This window comes from Alnus glutinosa, chromosome 1 (assembly GCF_958979055.1).
Source record: "Alnus glutinosa chromosome 1, dhAlnGlut1.1, whole genome shotgun sequence".
Taxonomy (NCBI): domain Eukaryota; kingdom Viridiplantae; phylum Streptophyta; class Magnoliopsida; order Fagales; family Betulaceae; genus Alnus; species Alnus glutinosa.
Genome location: NC_084886.1, coordinates 53,087,691 through 53,100,504, shown reverse-complemented (window position 1 = coordinate 53,100,504; position 12,814 = coordinate 53,087,691). Strand labels below are relative to the sequence as shown.

Genomic DNA, 12,814 nt, shown 5'->3' with positions numbered 1-12,814 from the left:
CAACGTATCTATCGCATTCACACGTGTTGATCGTGCACCTCTTTCATAGAAAAAGAAGCCTTTTAGCAATTAGCAATTAGCAATTTAGCATTGCTGGGGTAGTTGGGCCGTTGGGCTCCCCAATGGTCGTGGGTCAAAAACCCAATTCTTGTAGCATTGTTGGGTTGACTTAGGTTGTAGTCAGCCCAAGATGGGTCATCACTTTCGCATTACAATATCACTCTCTAGTCTCTAATCTGTATGATTCTTGTGCTTCAGCCTTCAGGATAATACTGCTTCCAAGGCCATGACTCCAAAATCAGACGTAGTAGCGTAAAGAAGCAGGGCTTACTATCTTCAAATCACCACGCGTATGGTCATGGCCTCGGCAATTTGTACTCCCGCATTCTCTTCATCGTCCTCGAGTGCAAAATCTGTTATTTACTCCCTATCTTCTTCTCTAATTTCATACCCCAAAACCCCAAAATTTCATCTCTCCAAATGGGTTCCTCCACTGGGTCTCTGTCTTTTCTCTCCGTGGAGCGGTCTCAAACATCTGGGTATCTCAATCAAACCAAAGCCTCTCAATTCAGGTACTTCTTCTCATCTGGGTTTCGGGGTATTTTTTTTTTTTTTTTTTTTCCTTTGATCGTTTATTCTCTTTTTTAGTCAGCTGAACTAATTGGGATGTGAATCTTTGGTTTTTCTTTTTTGAATTTTTAAAATGATGGTGGTGCAGAGAGGAAGGGGAGGTGTAAGGGTAAGATGGTTTATGCATCTCTGTTTGGGGTTGGAGCCCCCGAGGCTCTGGTCATTGGGGTGGTAGCTTTGTTGGTTTTTGGTCCCAAAGGTCTTGCTGAGGTGAGTTGTGCATAAAATTTAAAACTTTGGACTTTATCTTTCAGTTTGTTACATTTGTCTGGTTACTAAACTATGAATGTTCTATGTATCTGCATGTGATCTTAATTCGAATCAACCTCATGCTGGTTATCTGGAAAAAGAAATCTGTGGGACGAGCATGATACTTTGTCTTACTTCTTATGGATTTCGGATTAAGCCAATGAAATTGTTGTAAGGTCCAATGTAATCTAGAAATGCTATCCCAATGGGGGGGGAAATGAACTTTATCAATCTACTAAATGTTTTTTTTTTTAAAAAAAAAAAAAAAATTGGCCAAAGTGTACTGTGAATCTCATAGAGGAATGTCTGTCGGCTTGCAAAATTGCTTAAGAAGAAAAAAGAAAAAAGAAGCTATCGAATTCGTTAGTAGAATGTTTGCTGAAGAGCATCCCTTAAACTCGTGATTTGACTTCGACTTCGAGAGAGCATAGAATCTGATCCTAGCAACACCTGTTATCTTGATAGGACAACCTAAGCCTTTATACTCCCGTCAATTAGCTTGATGAACCCAAAAAAATCTTAAGAAGTTTCCCGCTAGAGAAAGATCGTAATGGTGCCACGTCAAGCTGCCTCTTCCCTAGGAAGCTCTTATCTTCCCAATGAGCTCACTCTGGGTTCTTAAGTAGTCCACAACTTAAATGTATTCTTTTTCTTGGTTGATAAGTTAAGTAATCCACGAATTTAGTATAATTTTGAACCATATCTTGAATGAAATATCCCTTTACATCACCAGAGTAAGAACTATAACTTGTAAGAAGCCAAATAACACCTACACTCTGGTATTTATCATTCTTCAATGGTTTTAACATTGTGCAGCCCTTCAATGCTTATTCTCAATTACCACAGATATTCTACGCTGTATGAACAAACATTATGGCATATCAGAGTCTGAAACAGCCCCACAAGCATCAATAGACAAAATAGTGATACTAGAATACCATGCAACTTTCTCCTTTGATCCTTTGCTGCAGAGCCACTGATAAAGTAGAATACTCTGTTATGGGAGAGATGTGAGACATATATAGTTAGCTTCACTGCTTCTTACTTCATGTAAAACTACAGATAATTTGTAATTATGAGGGCTGCTGTACTTTGTTTTCTTCTTTTTGGGTGCTTTGTAGGCAATTAACTAGTGATACCTTTTATGCATAGGAGGTATCTATGACAATGTAGGGAAACTTATTTGTTTACTTCATCCATAAAAAAAAATGCACTAGTGTTGATGTTCGCATAATCACATGTTCATTAGTAGAAAATTTCAAGGAAGCAAGCTCTATTATATCATGCTAAAAAGTTGGGAGTCTGAGTTGTGATTAGTGATAGGCGAGTTAACCGTGATTTTTGTGCTGCTCTTGATTCTCTAGGAAAATTTGAGTCGCATGCTTATCATGTTGTATGTTTCCTTTATTTCTTTTTCCTAAGCACACTAGAGCCCTGAGTTGAGAAATAAATCAGGTCCAGAGTGCCTATATATGCTTATCCTTGTACTTATATGTTACATGTCTAAGTGTGTGAGCAATTGGTAGCATAATATGTCTTGCATAGTTGTGACTTAAAGATCAACTCTTAACAACAATAATTGTTTAGATTATGTAAATTCTGAAAGGATTCAGCTGAATATGTGGAAATATGATTGCATTGGATCTTCCAAATTATAGGGGATACAGGTTGCTAGTATTAACACCCCCCTCTCTCTCTCTCTCTCTCTCTCTCTCTCTCTCTCTCTCTCTCTCTAGGTTTTAATCTTCTTTGTGTATGTGTGTTTTAGATGATCTAAATGGTATCTCAATTAAGTTAGCTAAATGCAGGTTGCTCGGAATTTGGGAAAGACTTTGCGTACATTTCAACCCACCATTAGAGAACTTCAGGTTGGAGCATAAAACTTTAGGTTGAATTTGTCTTGTTTAAGCCACTCAGGAGAAGTTCTGGTTTTAGTAGTGGTGCCTATAATTTATTCGTATGTAGGAAGTTTCGAGGGAATTCAAGAGCACCCTTGAAAGGGAGATTGGTCTTGATGACATTTCAACGGAAAACAAAATCAGCTCCAGCGGAGCCAATGCTACATCAACCCCATCATCCACTACGAGCACCAAGGATTCTCAAACTGTAGTTGACCCCAGTGAGTGATTAAGTATTTCCAGCATGTACGTTCTAATTTTGCAAAGCAGTAGACATTAACTTATATGTGGTCTAATTGGGCTCCTTGGTTCATTAAACTTATTTTTAATTGAACTCCTTGTTTCAGTTTCATAGGAGTACCATTACATATTATTTTTTTAAGTATATATGCTTGTTAAAAGATACTAGCTTTAGCTGGTTTTATAAATAAGCAGAAGTGGTAAGCATGAGTGTTTACTATGAAGTACGCTCTTGTCCTGTACCCTCCATTCCTTTTAAACAAATCCGATAGAGGTATGTCATTTCCAAAATTGCAGATGGTGCTTCATCCCTAAACAGAGCATATACCACTGAAGACTACCTAAAGATCACAGAAGAGCAGCTGAAGGCATCTGCTGCCCAACAGCAGGGGCAGATACCTCCTTCAGGAGAAGGTGAGTTGGAAACTCAAACCCAGCCCCAAGGTTAGTCATTCTTCAACAACTACCTCTCTGTGTCTCTTACTTTCTGGTAAGTCTCTCTCTCTCCCTCTCTAATTTCAAGTGTATAATTTGTTTACCAGCTACAATTCAAGAAACTGCCACTGCAATGCCTCCACCTCAAAAGCCTGAAAGCGAGAAATGAAACCTCATAAAGGAAAACGAAAGGTATCTCAGAAGCCTGAAGTGAGACATGAAACTCCATGTATATGATGATTGGGCCCAAAAAAAAAAAAAAATTATGCAGTCATTCATATTTCATTGTTTGTTAACTGGTAGAGTAACTAGAGTTTAGAAATTATGTATTGGTTCAAGAGGACAAGCAAGCACAAGTTCTGCGTGTCACTGAGCTGGTTGTGGAGTACGTGATTTTGTAGCAAGTAGCCCTGCAACTAAGAAATGCTAAATTTTGGTAATGAATTGGAGTCGTTTTTCATGATGCATGATTGTGATCAATTCAGAATTCGAAAATGAAAAATAAAGGAAAAGCTGAGTGCTAAACCGGTACTTGAGTACGCTATCTACCATACTGATTATCGCGTGTGGTTGTGAGGCGCCTCCAGCCTTTCTTTTCTTACAGATTTTCACGAGCCCACCTGGTCCATGCCGGCTGATAGCCGGGAAGCCCTCCATGGTTGGCATGAAGGGAATTTGGGACTCTTAGCCTTATTATGTGGATGGATATGGATTTAGAAAGGGTCTTTTTGTTTATTTATCAGCCTGCCCGTGTTTCTGCAGTCAGCTAAGCCGTTTTTCAGCTCCCTAAACGGCAGACCATGTTCTTTCGAAAAATGGCATACAGTCTACGTACTTCAAATTATCAACCAATTAATTCCCCAGAAAAAGGGTCTACGATTTCAGATCCTATAAAAGTCGTCCACATGCGTAAATGGTTTACTATCCTATCGTCTCATTTCCTTTTATGAACTCAATAGTATCGGTCCAAAGCCAACAATTCATAAATGAGTTTACTCATGAAAATAACAATAATAATAAATGAGCCCAATTTGTTTTGAACCATCTACTGTTACTATACCTACTAAAGCCAACGAGTATGCACGCACAGAACATATGGAATTTTCTTTCCACTTTATATTGGATGGCAGAAAAACAACAATTACATGCTACATCACAGCACTTTAATATGCCAAGTATTTCGTTACAACAAATTCATTTGTCTGTGAGACTCAAATTCTAAATAGTCTTGATTTGCCTGACCACTATATCCGTACATATCAAAAAGCTTATCATCTGAAGGCATACTGCTCCCTTCTCTTCCTCTATAACCCTCCATTGGTGACGCCCAGGGAACTGGAGTTGAGGGATTAGAGCTGGAAGCTTCTTGGTTTAGACCAAGAGCACCCAGATTTGAAGGTGAGTTTCCAGCGGGCCTTCTATTAGAGGAACTGGCCGTTGTTAGCGAAATGGATGTCGACTGCTGCTGTTGAAGTTGCTGCTGGTTCTTCATTGGTGACTTGGGCCGAAGAGACTCTATATCGGGGGTTGTAATGACAAGATGGGGTGCCTCTGGGGGTGGATTTCGTCCTCCCCCTCCTTGCCAAACTTTCCCATCCTTATCAGCAAAGCTCCTTACATATGCCTGAATTCAACCCAAATCCAGATAAAAGTACTGAATAAGAAAACAAATCGATACAACTCAAGAAACAAGTATGAATAAAGGCTTATGCTTTTGGTCTAGGCTTCATTTGTTTTCGGCGTGGTGATGCATATCATAAGATGTTATTGTAATATTGCTGTTATATATGGAAATAAGGAATAGTATGAGAGTCAGGTTTAACTTCTTTATGTAAACCCCACATTGGGGCACTAAGCACTAAGTAAGGTGTGCAAGATGTTTCCTTTCAAACGGGAGTAGATTTTCAATGGAAGACTAATGTCTCGTTTACTTTGCACAAATGATACAACTATAAGATATGGCAGATCAAACATGTTGCATGGGAACTTATTCCTATGTCAATTTCTGAAACTGAATTGCATGCCGTATGCTCAACTATGTTACTGTTTTAAGATGATTCCATTAAAACATGGCACCTCAAACTTGATGCATGTATGTTAACTTCTGAATTCTGTCTATGAGAAAAAGACACTATTTCTAGTCTGCAGATCTTTATTTTTTGATAAGGAAACACAAGTTACACACCTATATGGGATTGAACCCATGACATCACCCTCCACCCCTTGTTTATAAGGAGAACAGATTCCATTTTGTTAAAGGACCATTGACACCTAGTCCATATTAGGCTCTTTTTGTTTCACCAAATAATATTATCGTGTGAGAGATTATTGGTTCGTATGGTAAAACTTCTTAGAGGGTGTCTTTTGCTTTTTGGTTGTGATGTAACATAAAGGTAAAAATAGTTGAGTGTTTTGTGAGTATTTATGTGTGTTTGGTTGTTTGTTAATGCTTTTGTATTTTTACTAAAAAGCAAAAAGTTGTTCTAAAAAGTGTTGGCAAACAAGCCTTATGTTTCCTAAAAATCAATTGTCAATAAAGAATTTGCACTTGTTTGCTATTAACTTTAGATTTTTTTTATTTTTTTTTCTTCCAGAATAGGTCAAAAAGGGAAATAGTTTTAGACAATGAAGACACTATTACTTTCCTCTTAAAAGGGTGTTGCTCCCTAAAATATTTGTAAGACATTAATAACCTCAAAAATTTTCATTGGTGGTTGTGGGAAAATATACTCCAAAACAAAATCTGAGATATATCATTTTCCCATGTTTGCCTGCAAAATAGTACTATACTTCTTAAGATTTTAAAACTTGGGAATCATACAAAAATGTAGAAAATAAATACTTCCAGATTTTAACTTTTTTTTTCCTTATTTTCCGGTGAAACAAAGACAACCTAAGGTTGAGGTCATTAATCATGCTTCCCATCAGCCCTCTCTGTTTCCCTCTCAATAAAATGATTTCCATTGAAATAACAAAGCCCAGACAAAGACATCAATTCCACTAATTGAAGAAAATGAACATTGCTAATGTTCTAATTGATAAGTACAGCAGGAGTTCTATGATTCTCATATTCATATCCCACATTTAATTTTCCACACAAAAAATGAAAGCCTATATGAATGTCCAGTTCCAGAAGTAGATTGGCTGTTCAGCAAAAACATTGAACTACAGTGGCTTTGTTTTCAAAGAACACTGGCAGATTGATTAACATACCTCAGCATTAAAATTTGTCGAGGATAGTTCTTTGCCAACAGTCAGCCAACCAGACCGAATATTGTGGTCTTCACCAAAGAGCTCAAGTCTCCTGCGGCCAAGGGCAAAATGCTCAACAATTCTGTACATGTCTTCAGGCTTTTGTGTTGAACCTGCAATTTCATTACCATACACCTTATATAATAAGAGCTCATTTCATCAGTACGATGAAAAATATAAAAACAGTGTTTGTAAACTAAAAGTACGATGCCTTTATACTCTGGGTAAAGTAAAATTGTGCCATACAAGTCATTGTGTTGCAGTTCTAGTCAACAAACATATGCCAAAATCAATTTTCTATGCTTATTAGGAACAATAGAGAATGAAACCCACGTAAACCCTCAAACAATGAAGAAATACCGAGAAACATGAACTCCTTGTACTCAAAGATGCAAAAGTGCTAAGAATGCCTGCATTCCTTTTTGCTTTCATTTTTTTTCAAACGTAGTTCAAATAACACATCTCAGTTAGAGACTTCACAAGCAAAAAATTTCTAGCAAAATTTACAAATTCGGAAAAGAATTTGCACAGACCCATGCATGACCCGTGACCAATGAAACATCAAGGTAAATGAGATGACACAGCTCAATTTCAAACCTAAAATTATCACAAATAATACAAAGCACATATATGAAAAATAGACGGATGCAAAGCAAAGGTCAATGATGTCAAAGACATAGGATGATACTAACCATACGGAGGTTCCTCAGCAATTATTACATCAGTATCAATGTTGGCATGGATTATGTGACCATCAGTACTGCGACGGACAGTTCCTTTTATACCCATCAAGCAGTGCTCCTTTACCATAATGAAAATACGACGAACAAATTAGGAAATTAATCCATGCATTAATAAAGCATTCGATGAATTTTTTTTTTTCCAAAAAAAATAAGGCGAGGCAGCAAGATGAAGCTGCAGACATCCAAAACATATAAGAAAAACATCAAGCTGACCTTTGAGTGCTGAAATAAAGTATGAGAATCATGACGCAACCCCGGTGTTGCAGTAGCTTTGTTTGTCTTCACCCAACAAATATCCTCACACCTACGAAATCCCCACTACAGGACACAAAAGAGAATGACAAGAGCAAGAACACGTGAACAATCTTATAACATAAATGACAGCCATAAAGAAAAGCCTAGTCCTAAGAATACAAAAATTCTGAAAGGCCCAATTACACACCTTCTTTAAACACTGGCGGCCCTGCTCAAGGCCCGCACCATCACCAACCCAAAGGAAGATAAAAGAAGGTGTGTCTGCTATTGCCTGTGAACACAAAGGGCAAAAAACTCAGATATCCGAGTCAAGGGTGAAGGGAAATTATTTCAATACAAGAAAACAGTGTTAAAGTCCTTTCTTGGTCCAACAAGTTAATGCAAGTTACTTATCAAAAAACAGAAGGTAATGCAAGTTACATAATAACATTCCAATTAAGGTTTGTTGGTATAGGAAAGGTGGTATTATCAAATCATACACCTGATAATATACTTTCTTATCATTTATTATCTGCGACAAAAAGTGGTTAGAATTACTTGTTAGCAAGTTCTACCATCACTTCTATAAATGCGCGTTCAGAACAAGCACAACGAAAATGATAATTGGAATAGAAAAGATGACACGGGAAAAAAAAAAAAAAAAAGATCACCTCAATCTTTAGACTCATTATTTCTTCAAATGTCCAGTACTCCATATGGTCAGCAACACCAGGTGCGCGATGAACATATTCCTCCCATGGGGGGTCCACAAGAATGACGTCAAACTTGGTTCCAAAGAACTCCGGGGATAGCTCAAACTCTTTTAAGTCACATCGGTAATACATAGGAGGAGAAGCAGATTTAGCCACAATCTCATCCTTTTTCTGTATAAGCTCCCTAAGCTTAGGGTAATCCTCTACAACATTTGTAAGCTCTAGCTCTCTGATGAAATTCTGCGGCCGCATACCAGTGTCAACGAAATTTTGAGAGTAATCATTCTGCTCTCCTCTAGAAGGAGCTTTACCAGGAGGCCCACTACTTTTAGGTGGAACCCAACCCCCGGGAGTTTTATCAGGTGGAGTTCCTCGTCCCATTGGTCCAGCAGCACTAAAACCAGGGCCAGATATGCTAGGAGGAACTCCTCTTGTGGGGCCAGGTTGGTTAAAATACATCGCAGGGGGTGAGTTGCCCATGTTAGGAGGAAACCTTGGACCTGATGGTCCAGGAGGAACAGGAGATAGACCCGGTGCAACAGCTAACATATTCATATCAACACCTCGAGCCCCAGGCCAAACGGGCGGATTAAAGGGGGGAATGAAGACACCTGGCGAAATTGGTGGACCTGGAGCAGGTTGCATACCAGGGGTAAGAGGCTGCATTGGACCTGGTGGAGGCATTCCAAGAGGTCCGAAAGGTGCTCCCATTATAGGCAGTGGGATTGCTACCTGCTGGTTGTCTCTCCCAGTGAGCCGGCCCCTTCCTCCTCTCCCCACTCTACTCCCTTTTACTCCTTGTGAGGCAGCTCTGTTGAAGGACCCTGGATCCTGGTTCCCATATGGAGGCTGCGAACCACTGCTAGAACTTTGGCCACCAGCACTGCGACCAGACATAGCAGCTTTCTGGCTTCTTCCCTTTCCTCCAAGGACATCAAAGTCATCCCTCCATGAATTTTGATCTCGCATAGAGGTACCATCATCTGTATATCTTTCCTTTGAATCTTCACCAGGTGGCCCAGACCCATATAAATCATTCCTTCTTGCCCTGTCATCCTGCATATATGCCCACTCTTCATCATTTGGTGCTGATTTCAAGTCAGATTGCTGAACAACTTCAGCTCTCCTGGAAAAGTTGGATCCAGACTCTGCTCTTCCATAATCAAGAGGCTTTGTTTGGATCTCTATCACATCATAATTCTCATTCGAAATTCCAAAGTTTGATGAGGTTTTCACAGCTTCACCCCTGCTTCCATCTTTCCTATTACCAGACCGACCATGAGGCCTTTCATTGTCAGTCCTCTCACGACCATGTCTTGGCAACTCCCACTCTCTGCCATGATCATAAACAACATCCCCATTTTTTGACTCTTTATCACTACTGATAGGTTGCCTTCTTTTCCAATTCTCTTTGGAACCTTCACGGTCCCTATTCCTGTCGCTCCAGCTATCATCTCTGCCTTTTGATCTATCATCCCTGTAACCATCCTTTTCCAGTTCCTTCCGCTTGAGGTTGAAACTTCTTTCAAAATCTATCTCAGAGTGATCTGTTTCTTGATGACGCCTCCCACCCCTCTCGGGGGTTCTTGACCTGTTAGAGAGCCCTACTTCTCTCGCACTTTTATCCCTCATCCGCATACTTTTATCATCCTCTGCATTTAAAGTTCTCTCCCGGCTTTCGGCAACATCCTGAATGGGAGTTCTCTGCTGTCTATTCTTCTCAGTTTTCTCCTTGCCTGATCTGTCTTCACGAGTAATAGGACTAACCCTATTATCTTCTTCTAGTGCCTCTGACTTAACTTTGCTCCTACTCCTCTCAACATCAGCTCTTCTTTCTTCCCTATTATTAGATTTGATACCCTTCTCACTGTTTGAATCTACACCTCGGATCTTACTATCACCTGGTTCATTTCTCGTGGACACACTTCTCTCTCTAGAACTCTCATACTTAGTAGCATCAGAAGCCTTACCACTTCTCAGGTCAGCTCTTTCAGAATAAGTTTCTTCAGCTTTCTTGACTGCATCAGGTTCATCCCACTTTCTCCTCGAGTTCCTCACCTCCTCAGAAGACCCATGACCCTTCTCTCGACCACTTTCCCTCCTCTCTGAATACCTGGAATCTCTATCAACCACTTTTTCAAGATCTCCATCAAGGGACCTTTCTTCTTTGCTTTTACTTCTGCTCTGAGAATTCTCATACTCTGAAAGCTTTGAGGCAATTTTCCTTCTCTCACTTTCATCAGCTCGACCATGCCCTCTGCTTCCCGATTTATCTCCACCATCTTTCCTGTTCTCTAATTCTCCGTCCTGGTACCAATTGCTCAACTTTTCTAATGTATTCTCTTCTTGTCTTTTCTTCATTTGCTTAGAGCGCAACTCTTTTTTTGAGTCATTGTCATCCTCGTCACTACCTGCTCTGCTGGATCCACCCGACCGTTTGCGGCCCTCATTTCTGTCCCCAGAACTTCTTCTTCTTCCACTGCTATCTAGACCTTCAACCTCGTCTGCATTGCTCGTTTTTCTTGACCTACTTGACCTATGTTTTCTCTTCTCACTGCCCTCCCACTCTTCATCATCTCCAGTCCTATCACTCTTCACATCAGAACCATCCTCTATGTCCCGTTTTGCATAACTCCGACCACGCTCAGGTGAATCCATCACAAGCAAAGGCCTCCAATCACTGTCTACTCTTTGAATAATGTTCTTCTTCCTGAGCAGATTGATATGCACGAATAATCAGCTAAAAGATCATCCTGAAACCAAATTAAAATAAGTCAAAGAGATAAAAGGAAAATAACAATTCAACCGGCCATATATGAATCCACCAAAAAGGTCTCGCTTTCTAACTTTTTTAACTTGGGTTGCCAGGAGTTGTGCATAAAAAATATTGACACAGATTGAAAGCAATGTAGGTCAATTGACTTGAGAAGCAGATCCAGTAAAACACAAAATTGGCTAACCTCATTCCAGTAATGTTTGGTAGCACATGAGCAATAAATAGAGCACAAGTAAAAATCTGGAGCTCAGCCCAGAATTAAGAAAAAACCCAATGAACTTTAAACCGTGAAAAAACTTGAAATCCAAACAAATGAACCAATCATTGCACCACGCACCAGCCAACTAACAAAAAACAAAAATCAAAACTCATCGTTTGGTTGCCAAGAAAGCTAAGAAAAAGAAACCAAACCACAATCTTGAATGTCAAAATTTACGATTGAATGCGCGGTGCCCAAAGCACGAAACATTTCTAATCCAGCTAAGCTACACAGTAAAACCCAGTTCAAAAATTTGTGATAATCATAGGTTTGTTGTCATTTCTTAACTTTCGCAGCCACCAAAGGCAACACAGAATACTCGGACGCCAACTACTTAAAACCCCAGTTTCAAAACCTGTTGAGTATGCAATTATTTTTACTTTCACCAGAAAGAACGTAAAAGGTTCAGAATTTGAATACTAACACAATGCCCATATGAAAGGAAAAAAAAATCCTAACATTGAAATCCCGTATTAATAATAATAGATTTGAGAGAGAGAGAGAGAGAGAGAGAGAGAGAATACCTGGGATTTGAAATTCGGGATTGGAAAGAAGGAAAAGAAGTAGGAGCCTGGAAGAAAGTAGAAACCACCGACTAGGGTTTGAGGCTCAGAAAGACAGTTCTCTCCTCTCCTCCTGCAAAAGACCGAACGAATTACAATAGAGACGACCCTGATTTTTCCTTTTGTTTCTCTCCTTCTTACTTTTTTTCATAAAAATATATATGTATTTTCTTTTTGAAGTAATAATTTATTTTTCTTGCGCCTACCTACTAAAGGATTATCTTATTAATTTTTTAATATTCTTTTTCGAATAGGGTTTTTTTTTTTTTTTTTTTTTTTTTTTATAAGTTTTTTCGAATAGGTTTTATTCATCCCCCTTTCACCCCTTTTTCCTTAAAAAAAATTAATTTTTATTAAAAAGTTGTCTCTCATGTGACATGAGAGACAACTTTTTAATAAAAATTAATTTTTTTATTATCACTGGAGGATGGGGAACAGATGAAGGTCTCATCTTTAGCATTTCTCGGTTTTATTACGCTTTGGTTGCAGATTTTGACAGTGGACGGGAGTATTGCCTAGCATTTGTATTGCGGAGTTTTTATGAAGTTTTTGTTAGAGTCGTAATAAAAAGTGATTGTTGTGATATAAAATATTAAAAATAAAATTATTTTGTAGTGAGTTTTTTTATTTGAATAGTAATAAAAAATTATTGATGTAATATAAAATATATAAAAATGTTAGAATGTTTTGAATTTAACTATTTTTTAAAAAGTAAAAAATAAAAATAGAGAGTAGATGAGATGCTTGCCAAATACCACGAGATTGTGACTCTGGTGAATGTTATAGAATCGATCCTAATCTTTACTACATCTACGTGAAAGC

General features: G+C 38.7%; 2 protein-coding genes across 3 annotated transcripts; one reads left to right on the top strand and one right to left on the bottom strand.

Annotated features, from left to right (window-relative positions):
• The first annotated feature begins 210 nt into the window (after positions 1-210).
• LOC133862818 (sec-independent protein translocase protein TATB, chloroplastic) lies at positions 211-3,915 on the top strand. The gene is made up of 6 exons (XM_062298699.1): positions 211-572; positions 719-840; positions 2,688-2,747; positions 2,845-2,998; positions 3,315-3,461; positions 3,560-3,915. Exons 1-6 carry the CDS (start codon positions 353-355, stop codon positions 3,619-3,621), a joined length of 765 nt encoding a protein of 254 aa, XP_062154683.1. The 5' UTR covers positions 211-352; the 3' UTR covers positions 3,622-3,915.
• Positions 3,916-4,546: 631 nt separating this feature from the next.
• On the bottom strand, positions 4,547-12,139 carry LOC133858316 (N6-adenosine-methyltransferase non-catalytic subunit MTB). 2 transcript variants are annotated; one of them, XM_062293773.1, is made up of 7 exons: positions 11,954-12,139; positions 8,353-11,147; positions 7,890-7,973; positions 7,661-7,765; positions 7,397-7,505; positions 6,666-6,817; positions 4,547-5,076 (listed from the first exon to the last, which is right to left on the bottom strand). In XM_062293773.1, the coding sequence occupies exons 2-7, from the start codon at positions 11,050-11,052 to the stop codon at positions 4,636-4,638; spliced, it is 3,591 nt and encodes a 1,196-aa protein (XP_062149757.1). In that variant the 5' UTR covers positions 11,053-11,147; positions 11,954-12,139; the 3' UTR covers positions 4,547-4,635. The 2 variants fall into 2 exon arrangements, with proteins under 2 accessions (XP_062149757.1, XP_062149758.1); XM_062293774.1 differs by having other exon boundaries at positions 8,353-11,104.
• Between the last annotated feature and the right edge of the window lie 675 nt (positions 12,140-12,814).

Bases quoted from the DNA above. Each gene is read 5' to 3' on its own strand.
- LOC133862818 (XM_062298699.1), top strand. From the start codon at position 353: ATGGTCATGGCCTCGGCAATTTGTACTCCCGCATTCTCTTCATCGTCC. The intron at 573-718 runs GTACTTCTTCTC...ATGGTGGTGCAG, and splicing joins ACCAAAGCCTCTCAATTCAG to AGAGGAAGGGGAGGTGTAAG. The intron at 841-2,687 runs GTGAGTTGTGCA...AGCTAAATGCAG, and splicing joins GTCCCAAAGGTCTTGCTGAG to GTTGCTCGGAATTTGGGAAA.
- LOC133858316 (XM_062293773.1), bottom strand. From the start codon at position 11,052: ATGGATTCACCTGAGCGTGGTCGGAGTTATGCAAAACGGGACATAGAG. The intron at 7,506-7,660 runs GTCAGCTTGATG...ATTATGGTAAAG, and splicing joins CTTTATTTCAGCACTCAAAG to GAGCACTGCTTGATGGGTAT. The intron at 6,818-7,396 runs GTTAGTATCATC...ATGAAATTGCAG, and splicing joins TGCTGAGGAACCTCCGTATG to GTTCAACACAAAAGCCTGAA.